Below are 22740 nucleotides of genomic sequence, written 5' to 3'. Positions count from 1 at the left end.
TTAAATTTATACTTTACTAGCTTTACACGGACATTTATATCTACATAAGCAATATTGTTTAATAATATTTACCAGAAAACCATCACAAATGTTCTTCAGTAATAAATTATGGAGCACTGTGCCAAAAAATAAAAATCTCCTCTATTCTGGAAATCGCTTTTTGATCGAAGGCATGGCTTTACAAAGCATATTTACAAAATTAAAGCGAAAGCCTTGCCGAAGATGCAATTTATTTATTAAAAGAATAAATAACTCAGGGTCATTTTGGAGTACATATCTAGTTGTTGCTAACAAAGTTTGGAATTCATGCAAATTCCATCATGAAGAAATTCCTGATTAATTACTCCTTCAAAGCCTACAAAGTGTACAAAATTTATTTTGTCTTAATTTTTCTTTCTGCAGCTGCTAGAAAAGCTGTTTGATTGCTTTCCAACCGTTCACCCAGCTGTCTCAGGATTTCTTTTATTAAATCAACTTCTCTCCACTGTAACTTTTGTAGCAGCACATGTGAGTTGAGTCTTTTTAAAAGAAGTTGGCAGAAGTCCATTCAGTTTATACTACCAATTTCTTACTTTTACTCGTATTTGGAAATAAGGGTTTATGCTCGTGGCTTCATTGATGTAGAGGTGTTTCTGCAATTAAAACAAAAAATTAAGTATTTTTTAATCATTTCAAAAAACTTATTCTTCTATGTTTCGATCCATTTGGATTATTTTCTTGAGTTTATCTAAAAAACTGATACAATTATTAGACACTTAAACATCTCTATCCAAAACAACTACATGGATAATATTATAAGAAACAAATTAGAATTTTATCAAAATTCGTAAGATGCTGATTTGAATATGCTTATATTAAAAGAATATGTATCTTTCTTATGGTAATAATCACTTGTAACAGTTAAATTAGGTTTTTCGAAACTTATAAAGCGTATTGGACAGTAACGTAGAGAGGAATAATGAAAACAACTTGGTTAATTCTCCCTTACAAAAAATTTGGCTTGTTTTTTAAAAACTTCAAAATGTTAACATTTTTGAATGTTTCCAGATCGCCCAACCATTCCAACCAGTTACATCCAAGCCGGTAGTGGAGAATGAGTTTACCGAGTCTGTGTTTCCATTGACTGTAACAACAATTGATGTACCAGAAGCTGTAGTGACAGAAAGTGACAATACAGAAAGTAAATTGGAGAATATAGGAAGCAGGATTGAGCATATTGGTGGTAAAATTGAGAGCACTCCATCTGTACAACTCTTTACCAAGACACCAGTCACTACAAGCACCTATAATCGCGAACAGATCTTTAGTCGACGACCATCGCAGGTACGCTATACAATGTCATGCACTGCCTTAAATAATATTAGTAAATTTCAATCAATTGATTGTTGATTCAGGTGTTATTATACGAGGGGGTACCCAAAAAAAACCGGAATTATTTTTTAAAAGATATTTATTTACAAATTTTTTACAGAACAACCTTATCCCCTTCAAAATACTCTCCATTACAACTAATACATTTGTCCCACCGGTGCTTCCACTGTTCGAAACATTTTTTGTAGTCATCTTTAGAAATGGCTGACAGCTCCTTCTTCGTTTTTTTCTTGACCTCTTCAATGTTGTCAAATCGGTGACCTTTCATGCCCTTTTTCATGCGTGGAAATAAGAAAAAGTCGCACGGAGCCATGTCAGGCGAGTAAGGTGCGTGGGGCAGCGGAACCATGCCATTTTTAGCCAAAAACTGTGTAACAGAGATGGCTGTGTGTGCAGGTGCATTGTCGTGGTGGAAGAACCAGTCTCCTGTTTGCCACAAATCGGGTCTTTTTTGGCGAACACTATTGCGCAATCTTTTCAAAACTTCCAAATACAAGGTTTGATTGACGGTCTGACCTGGGGGGACAAACTCTGAATGGACTACGCCTTTGGCATCAAAAAAGCAAATCAGCATTGTTTTGATGTTTGGACTTGACGACATTTTTTTTGGTCGGGGTGAAGATGACGTCTTCCATTGGCTCGACTGTTGCTTTGTTTCTGGGTCATAACCATAGCACCATGACTCATCACCAGTAATGACCTTTGACAGAAAGTCTGGATCAGTTTCAAGCTGTTGTTTCAAAGCACGACATGTTTCAACTCGATGTTCTTTTTGATTGTCAGTCAGAACTCGAGGAACAAACTTGGCAGCAACCCTTTTCATCCCCAAATCTTCCGTTAAAATTCGCTGAACCGAGCTCCAAGATAACCCACTACTCTCTGACAGTTGATCAATTGTCTGTCGACGGTCTGTGAACACCAGCTCTCGAATTTTTTCAACATTTTCGTCGATTCGGGCAGTTGATGGACGTCCAGAACGAGGTTTGTCATCAATCGACATGTCGCCATTTTTAAACCGAGTAAACCACTCGTATACTTGAGTTTTTCCCATAGCGTCATCTTTGTAAGCTGTTTTCAACATTAAAACACTTTCAGCAGCATTTTTGCCGAGTAGAAAACAAAATTTCAGAGCTGCACGTTGTTCACTTAAACTTGCCATCATAAAAAACGAAAAAAGAACAAAACAGCGCTGGTAAAAACAATCACTGCAGATGAACAGAACAAGCCAGGCAGACAACACAGGCAGGACTGAACTGGCAAGGAATTGCGCTATACACGTCTAGCGGCAGAAGTGCGTACTACATAAGCTCCATGCGCGGCAACGCAATTCCGGTTATTTTTGGGTACCCCCTCGTACACACAGTCTTTTGCACTCTGCCAGCTTATTCTAATAAATTAATCTATTGAATAATTGTGGCCATCGTAGGGAAAATTTGCAATTATGCCGCAAGTGGGATCTTCTTTCTTCCACTCTAAAAAAATTTAAAAAAAAATATATCACCCTAGTATTGTAAGTTTAAATAAAGAGTATATCAATAACAAAACTTAACTGTAATTTTTATTATTAATATTATTATTTAAGACGCATCATTTAAGGAATTAGAGCTCTGGGTTTTCTCAGTGCCAGTCTCTAAACAGTGCTCTTGTTAAAGACAACACTGTCCATCACCACACAGTGAGATGTAGAGGCTCGTAGTTAAAGAAAATCTAAGCTTATCACTCCTCGATTTGATCACGAGACCTCACGGGTCAATAAATTGAATTTCTGGTGAAACCTAAAAAAGAATAAGTGCAATATTTATTTTTTAAGAGTCGAGAAGAAGTAAAGAAAAAACAAATATGTCTGACGAGATGGGGCGCCTCAGTAATTATTAGAATCTGGCTCTTTGGAGAAATGAATGGTGGTTGTGTTTACTAAAAGGTACAGATTCGCCCTGAGCACGCCTAGCTCCAAGCTTAGGGAGCAACTTGTTATAGAACACTCTTCTCCAGACCATACAGCTTAAAATTGTCTTCAGTATGGAATTGTTTCACTGGAAATTCTTCCAGTAATTCCGTTGGATAATTGTCCAAATTACTAGTAGTGGACCTGTTGCATAAGATTTGTATGGAATTTTTGTTGAAAATATTAATGTTGGTTGCCTGATAAAATTTTTTGTTCATTTCAAACTGGTCGAGATTTTCTTCTATTCGAATGATGAGTATATTATATTTTTCTCCTACTAAACATCTTATTCTGGATGATGCAGGTGCTGGTCTCCTCGGAACAGCCATTCCTTCCAACACCAGCCACAGAACAATGGTCCGTACCGCAGACGGTTCTGCAGACTAACGATGAACTCACTACCCAGCAACAGATACTGGATAGTACAGTGAATGATGGATCAGAAGATGAGAATGTGGCTACCGTGATGACAACGATCACCACTCCTGTGGAAACTACTACTTTCAAGAAAATTAAATCAAGACGTAGGCCACATCGCAGGTAAATCTGGTAATCTCTTAAAACTTATGGTTTAGAAATCGATGATAAACCTCAGATTTATAAATTTGAGTTCCAAATTAATGGAGAGAATGCAGAAGTAGACTTTAAAGCATTGCTCAGAGGAGAATATGGAGCTCTTCAGAGAGCTGGGATCAAAAGTAATGAATGAGCGGATGAGTTGGCTAGGATAGGATCTTCGACATAGTTCTACCGTCTTGGATATTAAGGATTGAGAGTTGAGGGGGATTGGAAAAACTATTGGTGAGGCGCGAAAGGGTATCTTGTGGCTAAAAGATTATTAAAGCAGATCAGGAAGGGTGTCACGAAGTGACTTCTTCTTCACAATAAGGTGTTATTAAGAGGTTTGTTTAGTGGAAACGCATGAGAGAAGAACAGGATGATCAGTTAAGAGTGTCGAAATCGTAACGAGGGAATCGGGTAAACAGTGATCAACAATTAGATCAGGAGATTCTGAGCAGGTTTGGAGTTCAGATAGTGCAGATGTTGTAGGAATTCTAGAGGACTGCTTCTGGGGGTTGGGCCCTTAGATTTTTTCTTTAATTGTCTGAAGAAGCCACTTTAGGCTCCGATTGTTAGTTTCTAATGTTTTATGTTCAATTTTTTTTAAAGGCCACCACTGAGTTCGACCAAAGCGTATTATGATAGAGTAACAGAAGAATCCACTACAGCCATAGATTTCAGCAAATACAATCGTCGTCGTAAGCCAGTCAGTAAGAATTATACAAATACTGACCTTAAACGTCACAGGACCAGTACAACTACGACCACAACGACTGTAGCGCCGTACGTAGAGGAAAATACTGAGTTCACTACAGAGATTGAATATGTCACCGAGCCAGCAATTTTCTCCAGCTCGGCAGGACAAAATCTCGAACAGACAGGACAGGATACGTTGAATGTGGTGAAATTTGAGGAGACCACACCGGACACTTTGAAGATATTCAGTTCTACGGTTGAGCCGACGCAGCCTTCAAGCACCACAACTACTGCAAACACTCTGGCCACGAAGATAAGAATTAAATACGGAAACAGACCAAGGTTGGTGTTCTATTTTGCTAGAACTATAAAGAAATATTTTATTAAGTAAAAAAAGTGAAAAGTGACAGCCAAAAACGTAAATAATTTGAATGAATACTGAAATATTTTTTTTTTTTATCTGACAAAGCAATAAGCCCAGATTTGGCAACTTGTGATTAAGCTCCTTCTGAAAACTTGTGTCCTTGTAAAAGACTTATAAACATTGATAGTATATAAAACGGGATGTTTTAGGGTTTCATGTCCGCAAAGTTGGTTGCTGGTATGAGAAATGCTTGAAATTTTTAGCTTACCGATGGGTTCACCTTACAGAAAATGATGGACAGTGTTTTGAGCACTAATGTTTATCTAAGTACCAACCTATTATTGAGTTCTAAGCTGTAAATGACATATTTTTTTACAATCTAATATAACGGACAAAGAGTAATCGAATCATGTGACTCCATTATAATGCTTCAATGCTTACAGAAATCATCGTATTTCATTTTTTTTTTTTTTTTTGCAGGTTTAGCGTAAAAGATTACAGAGAGCGCCTGAAGATGACTTCGACAAGTGCGCCTGATGCTGGCGAACCGAACAGAAATAGAACTGACTCAAAATCTAAGCAGCGGCTGAAAGATGACGGTTCCACAGAGAATAGTGAAGTTACTGCTGAGCCTAAGTATAGATATAAACCTCGGGTTTCACCATCAAGGTACAAGTTTTCCAGTACGACTCCATCGCCTACTGATGCACCAACGGAAAGAGTTAATTCATTTAGGCCTAGCAGTAACAGGTAAGATAAATATAACATCGGCTCAGATAAACATACTGTAAGCATAACTTACTAGAGAAAAAATAACATCTAATTATAAATCTTATATATAATATCTTTTGCGTGATCGTGTCCAATTGGTGAACCTGCATTGCACCAAAGTTACACATTTCTTGTCTTCTTCTTTGCTGGCATTACACCCCATCTAATGTCATAGCCTCCTCGGTCACTCTTCTCTACCCCTGTCTGTACTGAGCTATCCGTCTCCACCTTCTTGAGTTTGACATTGACGTCAAAAGCATTAATGTAGCTCTCATAGCTAACAGTAACTTTCTTCTAACAGCATGGATATTGTCAACACAGACAATTTTACAATCATCTGATTGAATTTTAGTTGCTCACTTCTATAAGTAATCTACATTTAGTGTGGCTATTTGTAGCTGTTGCAGCCATTAGAGGCAGAAACCTAACCCACCTAGTATGACTAATTAAATTTAAAAACTTATACTTCATTTTCAGGTACAAATCTAGTGGAGGTAAATACTACAGCAGGTATCGAACTTCGACAGTCAGTAGCCGGGACGTTGAAGATACACAGACGACATCCACAGCCCGAGTAACCATGAAAACTAAAGGCGTATTCTCGGCCAAACGACGTCCATTCCCGTTTAAACAGAAAGCTGAAACAACAATCACTATGGAAGGATCGCCGACGGAAATTTTAAAAATTAAAGAAAATGAGGTAAGGAAATGTGAAGATACATTGATTAAAATTATTCTTTCTGAAGGTTCCAAGTTATAAAATACACTTTCTTTAAATATGCATTTTTTTTTTTTTACTAAAATCTTAGTTGTGTTTCAATACAAAGTGAAACCTACAATATACTTCTAATTCCAGAGGAATGATGAAAAAACCTCTTTGCAGGGACTACTATAAACATTGGACATAAAACATGAACTTTCAGACATTTTCCACTTTAAATTTTGCCTCATCACATCTAGACCAATTATTACTTCCTCATCAATTCTCATAAAAGAAAGGGTTGGAAAAGCAGCAAGAAATTGGATGAATTAAATCCAATTAACAACAAAGATTATTTGGGTTTTAATGTTTCAGGTCATACCGTCCACGCCAACGAAAAGTGACGAAGAAGTGGTCACTTCCTCCTTAACCACTGTAACATCTCCCAAGGAAGAACACAGCAGCAGCGATGATCCTACTGGTGAAGAAGCTACCAAAATTGCCGATCTAACATCCTCTTCGACAAATGAATTTCATCAAACTTCTCCATTTATTAAGTCGTCTCGACCCCGGCCAAATATCCATTTACCGAGAGATGATCCAATACTACCTTTAGAAGCATTTTTCCAAACACAAAGTAAGGATTCGTAATATTTTGAGAAATGCAAGTAATTTGCAAAACCAAATTCTAGGCTGTTTTGTAAAATCTTTTAAATAATATTACCTTAGTGCTGTCAGAAATAGAAGATTCAAGTCTGGGCTTGTTCAGTGCTAAATCTGCCGCAACAATAAACTAAAATTTAGGGTTAGCCACTCCTTAGCTGGACATCTCCTTGTGGCTAGCATCTGAATCTTGTAGAAACACCAATGAATGTTTGAAGTGAACAGGCTTTCGTTTACATGTTCCATCAATATCCTCATTTACAAAACCATAATGGAACTCAGAATGATGTTCTTTGTCTAATTCGACCAATCTTGTCCTGTATTTCTCTATAGCATGTCTATCAAAACAGAGCTTCAGCTCTATCCTGTGTCTATTTGCCTTAGAGCAAATGTAAGCATGTCTAGAACTGTGATTTTTTAAATAAGCAACCATGCTAAATCGCTTTTAACGTCAGCGAACACATAGATCTTTAGACAGACAAACACATATTAACGTGGAGCATTTACCTGATTAGAAGGTAATTTAGCCACCTTGTTAGCAGAATTTCAGCAACTTTTGTGTCGTACATGTGGTTGCACTAAGGTATTATAACCAATAACTTCAGGGTTTCGAACTTAAAGGATGTCATTTGGATGTCCGAGAAACTCTGCCAGTACCACTTGGTGAAACCCCTAAAAGTATTTAAAAACTTTGCTCTCGTATATAGACCACGCACACCAGACATTTTTGGGAAGCCTTCCCAAAAATCTCATCATGTGGACTCACGATTTTTGAGGACTCAACAAATTCGCACCTACACAAATAGTATAAATTTACCAAATGGAATAAGCCTATAACAGGACTCAGAACTGGCCACTTGTCATGATATTTCAAAGACAAAGGTTTTTTTGAAACAGTCCCAAAGACAGTCTCTTTATAAACACAGTGACAGTCTGTGAAATTGCTCAAAGATACAATGATGGTCCCTATCTGCTATACATACTCTTATTCACAATTTTTAAAAGTGAGCTCTATAGATAAGCTAGCAGGTTCTGAAGCAGTGGCTCACCTTCAATGGAAATCAATAGCACAATGACATCTTCAGCAAAATACTACTACTCAAGTTAAGGACATTCCCAGACAGAAAAGAATCTTCCCTCAATAATTAACACCTCTGAAAATGAGTCTCTACTCAATGACAAATCTATTTTAAAGACAGTCACTGGCAGCAAGAATTCCTTTCTCATTGTCAGCCTTTAAAATAAACTACTACCAAAGGAAATCTCTGGTAAATACCAAGTTAGTTTCTGACTGAGAACCGTACTTAATAAAGGCTATGTGAAATAAAATAAAAAAAAAGAAAGAGAAGAGAAAAAAATATCAACATAGGATAAATATGTCATACTCGATATATGTATGTATTTGTCACAAATGTTTGTCCTTAGTGAGACACTTGCGACAAATCCGTATCATAATGATAACTGCAGTAAACAATGGCAGTCTTACCGTTACTTTATAGTTACGACTTTTTTGCCATGTATAGCTTTTGAATAAAAACTTTCTATAAAAGATTCTGTGTCGATTCGAAAATTACAGTTACTGCAATGTTCTGAATTTTGTCATTTTATGTAATCGCATTCACCACAATATCATTTGTGACATTGTATTTTAGTGAATAGATCTTATTTTAATTACATTCTTATAAATTGTATATCTATAGAATTTACTTTAAAAAGTGAATAATGTAAATTGTGGGTTAAATAAGTAAGTGTAAATAAAGATTATCTGTGTAAACTATAAGAAGTTAGCCGCACTGTCACTATGTCTAATAGTGGGGCACATTATTCGTAAGTACCAAAAGTATGATATAGCAAAACTATTATAAAAAATTACTAGAACTTGTGATTTTTACTTAAAATTCTAATTTATTTATTTATTTAATGAATTAAAATAAAAATTATTTGGAAAAAAAAGGGTTTTTTCATTTGTAGAACTTCTGTACCTGTACCTTTCTAAATAGCTTTTACATTTCTTAACTTCTTGTCCTTTCAGAACTACCTGCACATTTCTGAGCTTCTGTAACTTAATGAACCTTTTGTACATTTGTTTTTTCAACTATCTGTACAATTCAAAACTTCCTGTATATTTCTGAACATTGTGGCGAGCTGATCACTTACTGGACATGCACTAGTAGATCTCCATTTATTCAACATGAAAGCTCAGTGTCAACGGCGTGGAATATTGTGAAAGTTGGTGGCCTTGGAAATGCCCGAACTTTGTACAATACAGATTGAGGTTCAATTAGGTTGGAGACAGTACAGAGGGACATCATAAACCTATCTTTGGTAGATTTGATTTTCTTCAAATTTCGTGCGATTATTGGACTCTTGTTTACCTAAAATTTTTATTTTCAATTCTTTTTCAAGAAACTTATACTACAAACACTTCTGGAAAACACAATAAACCCCTTTCCTACAAAGTAACATTTAAGAAAACATTAAACGGTGTTACTTCTAAATGGATTGTTTTAATAACAAGTTTAAAGTTAATTCAAACTGTCACAGTTATTCATTTTTTTTTTACTTTTATGTGAGTTTTCCGAAGTTGGCCTCTAAGATTTTTTTCTAACATTACAATTGAGTTGTTAAGCACCTTTCATTGGTAAACTTCTAAATCCAAATTCGTTTTAGGGCAGTTCAGGGGTTGGAGAGAGTGGTCCTTTTGTACAGCGAACAAAAAGAAGCTTCTAGGGAGAAAAAATATGTTCGTAAAAATACTCAAATAATACTTATCCCTATGTAATTCGTTTCTTTCACAGTGCTTTACAGGTAAAGGGATATATCACGTTATATGTTAATATGTACATAAGGGAGATAAAGGAGCAGTGAAATAAATAATTTTCACAAGGTATCCTCGTAATTCATTAATGCTTTACTTTCTTAAAGAATCCTAGACTGATTATTTTGTTGAATAAAACCTTCACAAAAACTTAATTTGTTCGCCAGTATGATCTTTTCAAATGTATAATTTAAATTAATTTATAATTTAACTTTTATAATATTTTTTCATTTAATAATTATACTAATGTAAATAAACAGTGAAAGTTTCAAGCCTTTAAATTTTTACTTCTTCTGTGTGGTGAATTTTTATTTTCATCAATTTACGTAAAAGTAGTATGTTACTGTATTTGTGTGTAAATACAGAAGCAAACTTAGGTTGTTGGGCTGCCAACAAGATTTTTGCCAAATTTTAAAGTATTTTCTACAAATATGTATGTTACAAACGTGGGTGTGTGTATGTATATGTTGTAGTAGGTTTTTACCATGCGTTTCTACACTAAAACACACACAACAGATACAGGACACAGATACAAGCGAATAGGTAGCCTTCTAGCCGAATTGGAAGCTTGCCAGCAATCGCTAACTCTTACCAAATCCAAACATTTATCTCCAAATCTTTTAACTATAAGAACAAAACAGAACTTCTTTTGAACGAATGAAAAAGAAAATAATTATGAAAACAAAAAAATTAATATATTGCTGGAAATCCAAAGTTAGTATTACTCAAATGCCGGCCAAAATCCAATAAACTCTGACATTGCAAACTATATAAACAAAGACCTGTAAATTTTAATTGTATATTTTTGGATGGAATCCGGATGGATCCCAGAGAAACTGCAAATAATCTTTTATAATTTCCCAAGACAGTACAATGTACAGGTCTACTATCTATATAATGTCAAGGGATATTTACATCTTTACATATCAAGTCTAAACTGGTGCAGAGAGCAAATTGCAAAACCTGTAAATAATAAACGGAACAGCAGTTTGCCTCTAAAGAATCATACAGTCAGTATAATTCAACTACGTATATAATATCAGAAGAACTGCAATCTATGTGGAAAGGCTTAAACATGGCTACGATAAAGGGCACCAAATCTGTAGAATGTACTGAGCTCCTGTTAATTTTATGTGGTACTGTTGCGTTAAGCATGCATAAAGTTTTTCATTTAGTACTATAGATAATTTTACCAGCTTTAAATGTTAAGAAACATTAGAAGTATTGTACCAGTTTGAAGAAATATGGTTAACCGAGAAGTCCAATTTTTTTACAGAATTAATTTAGCTTTCAATGTTATTAAAAAAGTCTTTCATCATTTTTTTTCTGGTGACCTAACTAAACTGTTATTAGCTCATATTTTAAACAGCTCATGTTTAGAATCCCATAAATCACTAAAAGTGATTTTTATTTCCCAACTTAGCGGTCAAAATATATTATGTTTAAACTGCGCTTACACATTATCTATATTTAGGTCAACTAATTCTATTTTTAAAATTTTGTTCATGAATATTTCATTTCAGATAGGCTCCAGAGGGAAGCCGAAGAACCGCGCTAGAATTGCGCAACATTGCGCCTGGAAGCCGTAAGTCCATACTTGGGTACGACTGTATTTATAGCACTGATTTATCGTGCTGTATGCCACATAAACGTTGAAATGTAAATATCAAACTAGTACTATAAATAGAGCAAACTGCCCATTCAAAACACCAACCAACTGTATTTATAGTTAAATGATTATTGTGGAAAGAATAGAGACCGTGTGGTGATGTGGCGTATTTAGTCGCCAAGTTTGTTTTAGTAGCCTTTTTTCTCATCTATAGAAATATTTGCTCTCCAAACCAACATCAATCTTGCCTATTGCTGCAATTTCTCAGTTATTAGTAGACAGAACTTGGCCAGTTTAAAGTGAACCTAATCTACCAATCAACAGTAGCATGTTTCCTAAACATAAATTAAAAACAAAATTATCTACAATTTCTTCACCCTCAGCCTTTAGACGCTTTAAGTTTCCTTGGACAACCAATACTGATATATGACAGAATTTTTGCAAAGAACATTACGAGTTTGCCACACTAAAAATTCTTTTAGAATATTTAGTTTGGACATTTTCTGATACATAAATGCTAACCCCCAACACTCAAATAAATATTTGGAGCAAAAAGGCCTTGATTTACAACGAGTTCTAAAAATACAGAGTTCAAATCTGTTCTACAAATTTGTTCATGCTTCATACATAAAGCAAGGCTAGAAGGTTTGGGGGAGTTAAGGAAGTCTGCCTAAAATAAGTCAAACGCAGTTACGATTAATTAGAGCATATATAGAAAAAAAAAAAACGTATGTGCTCTGATTCGAGATTGTAGCTTACTCGATACTGGACTGTTTACATCGGATACTGACTTACTATCTATCAGTATCAATTAACTATCAGTACATTTCGATTAAGTTGAGAATATAAAAGAAAATGGGTAGTGCTAAGCTAGGTTTCACAAAGACCTCCCTAGCATTTTCACTTAAAAATGTTTAAAAAGAAAAAATTCAGGTGTATTTGCGAATCTGAAGAATGAATGAAGTTATAGTTCAATGTATTTGTGGCGTGAGTGTCAATTGAACTACTGGGCGAAGAACACCCTAATCCATTACAACATTACCACCACCATCCGTATTTATCATAATAGACTAAATGATTAAAGTAAATTTGTTATTTACGATTATTGTAATCAATAGCTTGCGTTGTTATTTCATATGAGAATACTTTAACCGAGGTGGGTCTTCAACTATATATCGATAAAACTTTTCCTAACTTACCATTAAAACGTTAATTAAAAGATTTTTCGAGGGCGGAGATAGTCTTTCCTATAAAATGTTTTTTCAGTCTTATTTTGAAATCTCAACAAAAATTAATTAAGATTAAATGCGTAGAAGTTGTTTGGTTTTCAGCAATTTCTTCTAAAAAGATTTAAAGAGTGCAATGAGACACTCACAATTTTCTTTTTAAAATAAAAGTGCGCTGCTACAGGCTGGCAAAAACCACTTGAATGAATATTTCACACCAGGTCCTATCACCAAATTATCTGATAGCATCTCCTGCTTGTTGATAGCGTCTAATGAAGCCTCTATATACTCTAATGGGGAAGCTGCCAAGAACAGCTTCACTTGTGTTCACCAGCCACTCGCTAACTAAACCACGCTGTTTGTGCCAAAATTAATACTATCATCCCCGGTCTCTTACAACATTAAAGATGATGTATTTTAAAAATTCACTAAAAATGTAAAAAATAGATACCTTGTAGTAATTATAAAATTCTGTTTACTTTAAAATAGGTGTGTGGGTCTTAAGTTAGTAAGCCAAAGTAATAAATATATATCTCTGAATTGTGGCCAAATATATTCTCTGAATCTTTTGTACAATTGTATTTTTGGGGACAATACCGTTTCAATTAACTGAACTGCTATTTCAGTAGCATCTCGTCACACAGATGCCATTTAGACAGTACATGCCGCTGAATTTAGGGACTTGCCGGCGTCAATCAAGGACTCTTAATATTATGTATTTGAAAATACATAATACATGTGGCAGTTGAGTGATATTTCCAACTTTTAAATAAGTTTACAGTTTTTTCTAAATTAAGTAGTAGTTAGAACTGTGCATTTTAGAGATCTGGGCCACTCTTGATGCATGCTTAGTCTTCTTAATATTAGGTGAAAGATCTGTTCATTAAACTTGCAGTGTCACGCCTTTAAGGTGACACTCCTCAACTCCTTACTCCTTTGGATATTTTCTACTTTCATTAATGATGAGGGAGAGAAATTGAGAAGGATATGGAAAATATATTAATTAGGTTGCTTATGAATGTTGATGGCATTTTGGTGGTTGCCAAATTCACGTATGATCTGTAATGTGATACAAATAAACTTGAGGAATATTTTACCAAATGGAATCAATTTAAACATGAAAAAAATCCATGAAATAGTTCTTTATTAAATTCATTCCATTAAATCCATCATTATAAATATCTGTCTGACGCTAACTCTTATATTTATTTTTATATCAGGTCCATTTCAAGAAAAAAAAAGTACAAAAAAACAATAGTTGCAAAATTAGCTCGGTCCAACGTCAGTTAGTGACTTGCTCGCGACTGCTTTCTATCAAAATTCATTCTTTTAACTCCGTCGGGAAAGCTGATGGCTGCTTTGGTTCTTGAGACTGATTAAGCCATGAGATTTGAAGAGGCATGATTTGAGAGAACAAATGTTTATCAAGAAACTCTATTCCTAACCGTCCTCTGCTAATTGTATATTTTTTGACGCCTTTAGGACCCTCATCTTCTGTTTCTCGTTGTCCTTAAAATGTATTAGTAGATAGAAGAAACTTATATTTTTTTTTGAAAAACTAAAAGATCGTCGCTGAGTTCAATATGGAAAGAGAGTACAAAACTATCTTATGCGACACCGGATCCCCCAGATAATTATATTGCTAAAGCGATTCACCACGGTTATGCTATTGAACAGAGAGCTGAGCTTATAATGTTTGAATCTTTGGATTTCGAAACTCTGCGGTGAACTAATTACTTTAAATTATAAACTCTTAAGAACTCTGAAGATAAGAAATTTGTACTCCCTCTTGGTAAGAATTGGTCGCAAAGTTTAACTTTTGAGTTTGTTTTAAGGATGTAACTTTTAGGTATTATGTCATTTCCTTTTCATTAATTAGACGTTATTAATTTTACTTACTTTTAAATTACTTGTATAAAGTGTGTGTAAATAAATATCTAATACCTCTAAGTACAGTAATTTAAATTATAAATAACATTTTAATCCTTGCATTCCTTATTGCTTAAGTTATCCTTTATAGCCAAGCAGAGATATTCACCATGCTGTTATGTTTTTTGTTTATCAATAAGTGTGGAAACTAATTTGTATTAATTATTTAATTATATTTATTTACCCGCTGACAATGACACTGAGCCATTCTTAAGATTCACTTACAATTTTGTAAGCGCTAGATCTGCATATTGCACTTAACTAGTACTGCAATTGCGCTTTAAAGTTATAACTTTAGGTCGAAGTTCTTCTTACACCTAGCACCTAAAATAGGTAGTGCTTTTTTAAATTAGATTGACAGGCCACAATTGAGAAGAGGATGCTTAGGATGCAATCTTGAGAAAAATGTTATAAGCAAAAGTTTTTTATTATTATTATTATTATTATTATTATTATTATTATTGTACATTAAGAGGGGAATTAACCCAATTTCATTAAATACTTTGTAGGCACCATTCACTATTACAGGGAAATTATAGGAAATATATAGAGATATTTAGCATCCATTATCTCTCTTGAGTCATAAGAAGATCATTCTGAATCAATGGCGAAGTAATTGGTCTAAAACTGGCAGTAAAAGTGATAGGCAACATGCAGAATTCGTTGTCAATGAATGCAACCAGTTGGTCACAGTTCATCCAAGTCTACCTTTCACCTGAACAACTTAATATCAAAGTCTACTTGTTAATAAATTCAAACCAGGGCAAATTAATTCTTTATACGAATTTAATTTTGGGATGTCTAATTTTACTTGTGCATTTAAGCAGGAATGAAAAGGTGGACAAATGTGTGCCAGTAGTGTCATAATCGCACTAAACTAGGCGTCCCGCCAATTGCAATAAATCTGCTGGACTTGATTCATCAGTGGTCCTTAATTAATTATACCCACCAATGTGAGTTTTTTTTGTAACTTTCCCCACAGCAAGAAATAAGACAGGAAGTAGTTACTTTCGTTTGATTAAATTTCGCAAATTTTTACTTTCTCTTACTCATAGTAAAAGAGAGATTATGGGATAAAGCCCAATTTTTTAAATTGAGCTTTCAATGGAATACATTGTTTTAGCTTCCTGGGATCTTTAAATTTAGATCTTTTTATTGAACTTTGCCTTCATACGCAAAACATTTTTACTTTTCTTATGTATAAAAGAGTGGGTTCATCATCATACCCAGATTATCTTTCGTTTCGGTAAGGATTGGGTTTGTGAACTAGATTTCATTAAAAATTAAACAAATATTCATTGCATTTAGAGCACAATACAATTACTTTCTAAATGAGATTGTTTCTAATAATTTAGTCGACACAACATCTTTAAGATATATTAATAAACAGTAATAGTTGACAATTTTTAAAAATTTGCTTAAGTTATTCTTTATTAAAGTCAGAAATCATCAATCGATTTCTAGAAAAGATATTCACCATGCCTTTTTTTTATGTTAGTCAATTAGTGTGGATACTACTTAGTACTAATTATTTAATTTTAAACTATTTATCTTCCTACTGACAATGGCACTCAACCATTCACTTACCATTTTGAAGGAGCTAGATCTGCATATTGCACTTACTCTATTACAATGGCGTTTCAAGCCGCAAAAAAATTAATAACTCAATGAAGTTCTAGGACCGTTCCAAGAAAGAAGAAAGGGTCAAAGCCGTAGAGAATGATGTAGAACCGAGATATGATAACTCGGTAAGCCGAGGCAAACTGACCACAGTCTTTCAGGCATAGCTGTTGTGATAAATTTTCTCAGACATCCACGACGTCTTTCTAGTAGTTCTTTCTTTTAAGTCCTACGACGTAAATTCAAGGCAATGGAAGACTCATTAGAATGGGCATTCTGATAAGTCTATCCAGACAAGGAGCTGAATGAGTCCTGGGTAAAATATGTTTGGGCATTTAGTACAAAAGCAATCGAGACGAACAGCCATTCAGTCTGGCCTGGGTAAGGCAATTCATTATTGAAAATATCCTATAAATGGATGCACATGCGCTACCAAATTTGCTTTTAGCGTTCATCATACATAGACGTGAATTGCCAGATGGTACTTTTAGATGTTTACCAAGCTAGGACGCCAGTTCTGAAGCTACTGAAAGAGAAAGATCATGTCAGACGTGTGAAGTGGCCGCCTTAGAACTGACCATTCTACAATCCATATTCCAGATTGTACAGCCAAAAAGAGTTTAATGTTACTAGTTCGCTGTCGCTCTGAAAAATCTGACATACTTCATGGATGATTGGCTAAGCAAACTTAAAACATATTTTAAAGCTAATGTGTTCCAAGTGTGTAGATATTTTATTTTGATTGACTTAGAGACACATTATATTGAGATTTAACTTAGAGAGAGAAAAAAAAGTTACATCAAGCAGTGTAGTGTTGTAAAGAATTTGGAGGAATGCCGATATAAACTAAACGGCGTGATGTAGGCGTGCTCGGCTAAAGATAGCCATCTTGCAATTGGAGATTTGGCCGACTGGAGCTCCCACCCGTCTCAACCACATTACTAACGTTACTATTCATAGAAAAATTCTAGCAAATAAATACTGCTAGACTTTTCTCGACGGCTTCTAGTTCTGTGCATTGCTCCTAGTCAGCCAACATGTCTTTAGAAAGGGCTATCCGTGCAAAGGTAACTTCTACTTCGTTATTAATTTATTCCTAAATTTTTTTTAAAAAAAAAGTACACCCTCAAGCGACTTTCTCTTTCTCAAATTATTAAAAAACATTTGTTCTTGAACCACTTAGTTTTCCTCAAAGTGGTGATAGTGGGGGCATTGAATGTTTATTTGCATGCATAAAAATAAAGATTCATACTGTTGCCTTGCAGACCAGCAGTCGGAGACTAGCTCCTTTATTACATCACAAATTCTCAATTTCACAGATCCTACTAGGTCCAGTGAACAATTTAAATAATTTTTTCTTTAAAAAATGTTTAAAATAAAAGATTAAAATTTTAAGGGGGGCAGATAGTATGCAACATTCAAAGAGAATTGCCTTGAAGTCAATTTCCCAAAAATGTAAAAAAAAAAAGTTTACTCGCTTTCAATATTGCAAGATTCACGAAAAACTGAATATTAAATGGTAAAACTCAATAAACTATGGAGTATATAAGGCCAAAGGTTCAAACAAAATCAATCGGTGCAAACTTTCGGTGAATCGATTTCGTCCGACTCTTTGTTATTCAAATGCGGTAATAGTTTCAAAACGGAAAACTAAGTGAGCTTTTCTGCGATTTTTAATTGTATTCTCAACTTATTTACTGCTTTTCTTGAAATTTCTGATTTTTACTAAATTTTGCTGAAATTAAACCTCACTTATAGACAGACATGACTTATATACTGGCTCTTCCACCCTGTAATCATTTCTCCTAGCAAAAATGCTTGAAATAAAAGTCATAGCCTATAAACTTAAATTTAAAGAAACTACTTAAGCTATCACGAAAAATTATGAAATATTGTTTATGCGGTACATCCGCTAAATTTTAATCAAATCTGACTTACAAAGTTCAGTTTTAACTTTTTTTTATATATTTTAAAGGCACTAAACAATTGTATAAAAAGTTCAAAACAAATCGTAGCTGCTTTCATTTCTTAGATGATTTATTTTACAAATAAGTTCAAAACATACATTTCTAAAAAACTAAAATAAACTTTAAAAACTCTTCCAAATATTTTCCCCGTTGAAGAATACAACAAGAACTAATTTCCAAAATTCAGTGCATTAGTTTCTTAGCTATCTTAAAAATGTAGGGTAGTTCATATAATAAATGCATATATAATACCTAGCATATGTTGCAGAAATCTTAGCATTCTAGTTGCAACATATCTGAAAACTGTAAAAAGATGCATTTTGTACGGTTGATAATTTCAGTTTCTTATGTTGTATAACATTATGAATGTTTTATTTCTACATACAATTAAAAATCATAATGGAAACCCAACTTTAGTCAAATAATTTTTTGAAGCTTAAATTGACTATATTGGGAAGGAATTGTGTCTTCAAATAACTGGTGTTCATTATCATTTCTAGCATTTGATACATACTCAGGGCCAAAAAACGGATCGCCTTGATTATAGTTGAAACGTTGGTTTAATAGTTTCCTCTAAATTTCTGGTTTCCTTGATTTACCTTTAGCAGCAGTGGCGAACGAGAGGTTACTGTGCCGACACTTTTGTACTTTCTAACACAGGAAACGTTTTCGTAAAATCCAGAGTTTTCTGGACCAGTTGTTCTTGTACTATTATATCCTGATTGTATTAACGCTGCAATGGAACGTGAAGACACAATTTACTTCTATTTCTGTCACAATCTTCACAGAGACATAAAGTAAACTAGCCCCAACCGGTGAAGAACTGTTTTCTCAGCAAGTTGTGCCCTGGTAAAAAGGCGTAAGAGCAGAATGGGTTAGCATTGGCACTTAAGTAGGTTATAGTCGTGTGGCGCTCATAGCTCAAGAAAATCTTTGAGGCAGTAAGGAATGCGACAGTTATACCAATTCAGAGTACGAAAATTGAACATTTATGGACTTCTATTTTTTCAGATTTTCTGTTTATTACATCCTATTACTACCTGTTATACTTTCACACTCAGATTTTACGGAACAAGAATTTCCGTATGGTAACTAAAGGCCACGCACATACTAAGAGACTTTCCAAATGCTTTCGGTTAGCACTTGAAAGTGTACAGCGACCGTAAGTTAATTTAAGAGCACTGGCTACTGTACGCTAGGCGCAGCGCAGCGGAAGACAAAACATTTACCCCTTCGTATCATCAAAATCTGTGTATGACAGAGATTCGCACGCTTTTTTGTTTGTAAATCTAATTGTTCAATACTTTTCTATATAATTAATATTTTTTAACTTAACTAGTTTATTTAGTACTATTTATTTACGACAAAATCACCTTCTTTCTTCGAATTAGGGATTCTAACAACGTTAATTGTGCCCCTTGATGTAGCTATTATCCAATTATAATTATCCAGGGTTTAGCTCTGAGTCACTAGGCTAAAATTTGATGACAACTCTTTTTGATTTTACAGATCGCGGGTAAACGTAATCCCGAACAAGAGAAAGAAGCTCAAGAATGGATGGAAACTGTACTCGGAGAGAAATTTCCAGCAGGAGTACTCTTCGAAGACCACATTAAAGATGGTCAAGTACTGTGCAAATTGATGAACAAACTCAAGCCAGGAAGTTGCCCGAAGGTTAACACATCTGGGGGCCAATTCAAGATGATGGAGAATATCAATTCGTAAGTAAAATATTTGGTGACTGGCACACCAGAACTTTTCAACAATGCTCAAATTTATCTCAATGTTCCCTCTAGCGACCAAACTTGGAATTGTAACATAAAAATGTAGACCGCCATGTGTTTAGTGAGCATTCCAAGTTAAAAAAAACAAAAAACTAAGCACCATTTTTGAGAAAACCACATCTTTCTGATAAGACGACTCGGTAAAATAAGCACTTTTCATTTTAAAAAAAAAAAAAAAAAAACTATTGTCGAGCTTTTCAAATGGTACCTGAACGGAATTTAAAACTTAAAGCTTTCTGCAGATTTCCTGTTTTCCGTTTTATGAAGGATGCCTCATAAATACACAGACTAGTTTCAAATAATAATAATAATAATAATAATAATAATAATAATAAATAAATAAAAATAGATTAAAAATAAATTCGAAAGCAATACATCCTCTTGGTAGGGATGAGAATGTAACTCACTCGAATTAAGCGCCACTTTAGTACCAATTGCGGTACTAGGTTCCCTAGGTACAGTTCTAGGCCTGTCTTTGTAAATTTGTAATGGTTTATAAGAGAAATCAATTGTGGAATACGCTTACTAGCCGTCCACACTTAAATCCATATCACTCAAATGGCAGTTTAAAGGGGGGTTCCTCCCAAAGCCTTCTGAAATAAATTTGCACAGACAAACGTTTCAAATACTTATATATCCACGTGTACGTAGTTCAAAATTGTTTTAAAAAATAATAGGAACTGTTTTTGAAAAAAAAAAAAATGAAAATTGATTTTCGTAGTGCCCATTTTCGCTATGGTAGCTTTTACTAAAATTATTTCCGTTTCTACACGGCAGCCTTACATGAAATAAATTTTGAACTTTTCATGTTTTTTTAAAATTATATTCATCACTTTTATGAGTAGGTTCCTGAAGGGAATGTCAGATTACGGAGTAGCCGACGTTGATCTCTTCCAAACTGTGGATCTCTGGGAAAAGAAGGACATCGCACAAGTCACCACCACACTGTTCGCCCTTGGCAGAACTGTAAGAACACTTATTTTAAATACACATTGATGTTGCATTTTATAAACAGATAATTAGAGAGATGCACAATAACAGCTTTTTAGTAATTCTTTAAATGTTAACGATTTAATTAGCTTCTTTTGGGGACGATGAAAAAACGCTCTCCTTCAGCGTTAGAACTGCTTTCAGGTTTAAGAACAATTAAGCTGTCTACCTAAACATGAATATGCAATAAATGGTCGTCTCAGGATGATGAGAATAGTTGACAATATTCAGAAAAACCATGTTAAAATTGATCATAAGCTAAGGCTAGAATCAGTTTCCGCTCCACTAAAAGCAGTGACGAGGAAACAAAAGAGTTACGAGAGACGCTAAGATTAGTGTGGGAGGTAGCTTTTAAACTGACCTATATGGAGTAACAGCATGGTTGCAAGATTTGGATAAAGGGAGTTCTGCGGCTCTTGCAAGTGTGGCCACTCTTTTCAGAATATTTTCGGAAAGACAGGCTACACTCCCAAGTTTTGGGAGAAAGCTGACTGGGGACTACTTGGTGGGTAATTATACCAGCTTTGCTAAAGCAATAATAGCCTTGCTCAGAAGATTAGCATGCAGATTTTCTGAGATCTTGGATATTTCGGGATAGAGGGCGAGAGAGCGGAATTGGCCAAGCTGTGAACATTAACTCCGTCCTAAAATTCCATAGTCGGTTGTTGTCACGAAGCAATTTTGATGACAAAGAAAGTAATAACTGGCAAATTAGAGAGATTGAGAAGCACCCAGAGTGACACCCGGAAGGATGTCGTCAACATAAAAAGTATTGAGCAGGAAACGATTTATCCTCTCGCTAAACAAATTGCAATTATGAGTTTGGAATTGTGAACCCTGGAAAGACAAAGTGGCTTGTCACTCACTTAAAATAGGAACGGCGTCGGAATTACGATGAGGGTGTTGGGGAACCGGTGAATCACTATCTAGGACAGATTGCCATCTCACCAATACTAGGTTTAGTTACATCTGGAGGGATAAACTGTCAACGGAATGCCTGCGGACTTGGAGCTAGGGATAGGGATACCTTACGATACTGTAAACAGAACGGAAGCTTACTTTTGGAGGAGGTGACCTTAAGAAAGTTTGGGATGGGAATGATAGAGCCACTTCAAGCTTATGTCTCGCGCCAGTTCAGGCTGCATAACTGTAATTCCATAATCCAGTTTTCAGATATCTCTGAAGCAAAGAATTAATATTTAATTTTCATTTCTACACAGACATACAAGCACCCAGAATGGCCAGGTCCATACCTTGGACCAAAACCAGCTGACGAATGCAAGAGAGAATTCTCTGAGGAACAACTGAGAGCCGGTGAATCCATCATTGGTCTCCAAGCTGGATCCAACAAAGGAGCCACACAAGCAGGTCAAAATCTAGGAGCTGGAAGAAAAATTTTACTTGGTAAATAAACCAAGTAATGCAAACTGTAATAAACAAAAATCAAAGAATCCAAAACAACTTATACCAATATTTTTTCTTTATCAAACCAGATTTTTTTAAAAAATATATTTATATTAACATCCCATTAATTAAAAGTACCTGGATTTGAATTTTCGTTTTGGTATATTTGTGATTTGTAAACTGGATGTAAATATAAAATTGCTCACAGTTTCAGTCAAAATTTATTATCTCAAGAGTTAACCATTCCAAAATATTCTTCTACTTTCTTTCTGAAGCAAGACTGCTTGATGGCACTAATCGTAGAAAAGCAAAATTCTGAAAT

General features: G+C 34.7%; 2 protein-coding genes across 2 annotated transcripts in view; both read left to right on the top strand.

Moving 5' to 3' along the window:
- The window catches only part of LOC141459180 (uncharacterized), a 40921-nt gene extending 31908 nt beyond the window's left edge, over positions 1-9013 (top strand). The window contains exons 7-12 of the mRNA XM_074137935.1: positions 1048-1323; positions 3621-3856; positions 4487-4915; positions 5418-5687; positions 6186-6408; positions 6784-9013. Coding sequence (XP_073994036.1) covers positions 1048-1323; positions 3621-3856; positions 4487-4915; positions 5418-5687; positions 6186-6408; positions 6784-7059 — 1710 coding nt within the window. The 3' untranslated portion in view covers positions 7060-9013. The remainder of the gene's footprint in view (positions 1-1047; positions 1324-3620; positions 3857-4486; positions 4916-5417; positions 5688-6185; positions 6409-6783) is intronic.
- An 8167-nt stretch (positions 9014-17180) lies between these two features.
- Positions 17181-22625, top strand: Mp20 (muscle-specific protein 20 transgelin). The gene is made up of 4 exons (XM_074138652.1): positions 17181-17340; positions 19750-19961; positions 20870-20990; positions 22235-22625. Exons 1-4 carry the CDS (start codon positions 17311-17313, stop codon positions 22424-22426), a joined length of 555 nt encoding a protein of 184 aa, XP_073994753.1. The 5' UTR covers positions 17181-17310; the 3' UTR covers positions 22427-22625.
- Positions 22626-22740: the final 115 nt, after the last annotated feature.

Source organism: Rhodnius prolixus, unplaced genomic scaffold (assembly GCF_049639745.1).
Source record: "Rhodnius prolixus isolate KJV_2025 unplaced genomic scaffold, Rpr scaffold_11, whole genome shotgun sequence".
NCBI lineage: Eukaryota > Metazoa > Arthropoda > Insecta > Hemiptera > Reduviidae > Rhodnius > Rhodnius prolixus.
The sequence above is the reverse complement of the archived record's forward strand: the minus strand, read 5'-3'. Positions and strand labels throughout refer to the sequence as shown.

Bases quoted from the DNA above. Each gene is read 5' to 3' on its own strand.
- Mp20 (XM_074138652.1), top strand. From the start codon at position 17,311: ATGTCTTTAGAAAGGGCTATCCGTGCAAAG. The intron at 19,962-20,869 runs GTAAGTAAAATA...TTTTATGAGTAG, and splicing joins ATGATGGAGAATATCAATTC to GTTCCTGAAGGGAATGTCAG. The intron at 20,991-22,234 runs GTAAGAACACTT...ATTTCTACACAG, and splicing joins TGTTCGCCCTTGGCAGAACT to ACATACAAGCACCCAGAATG.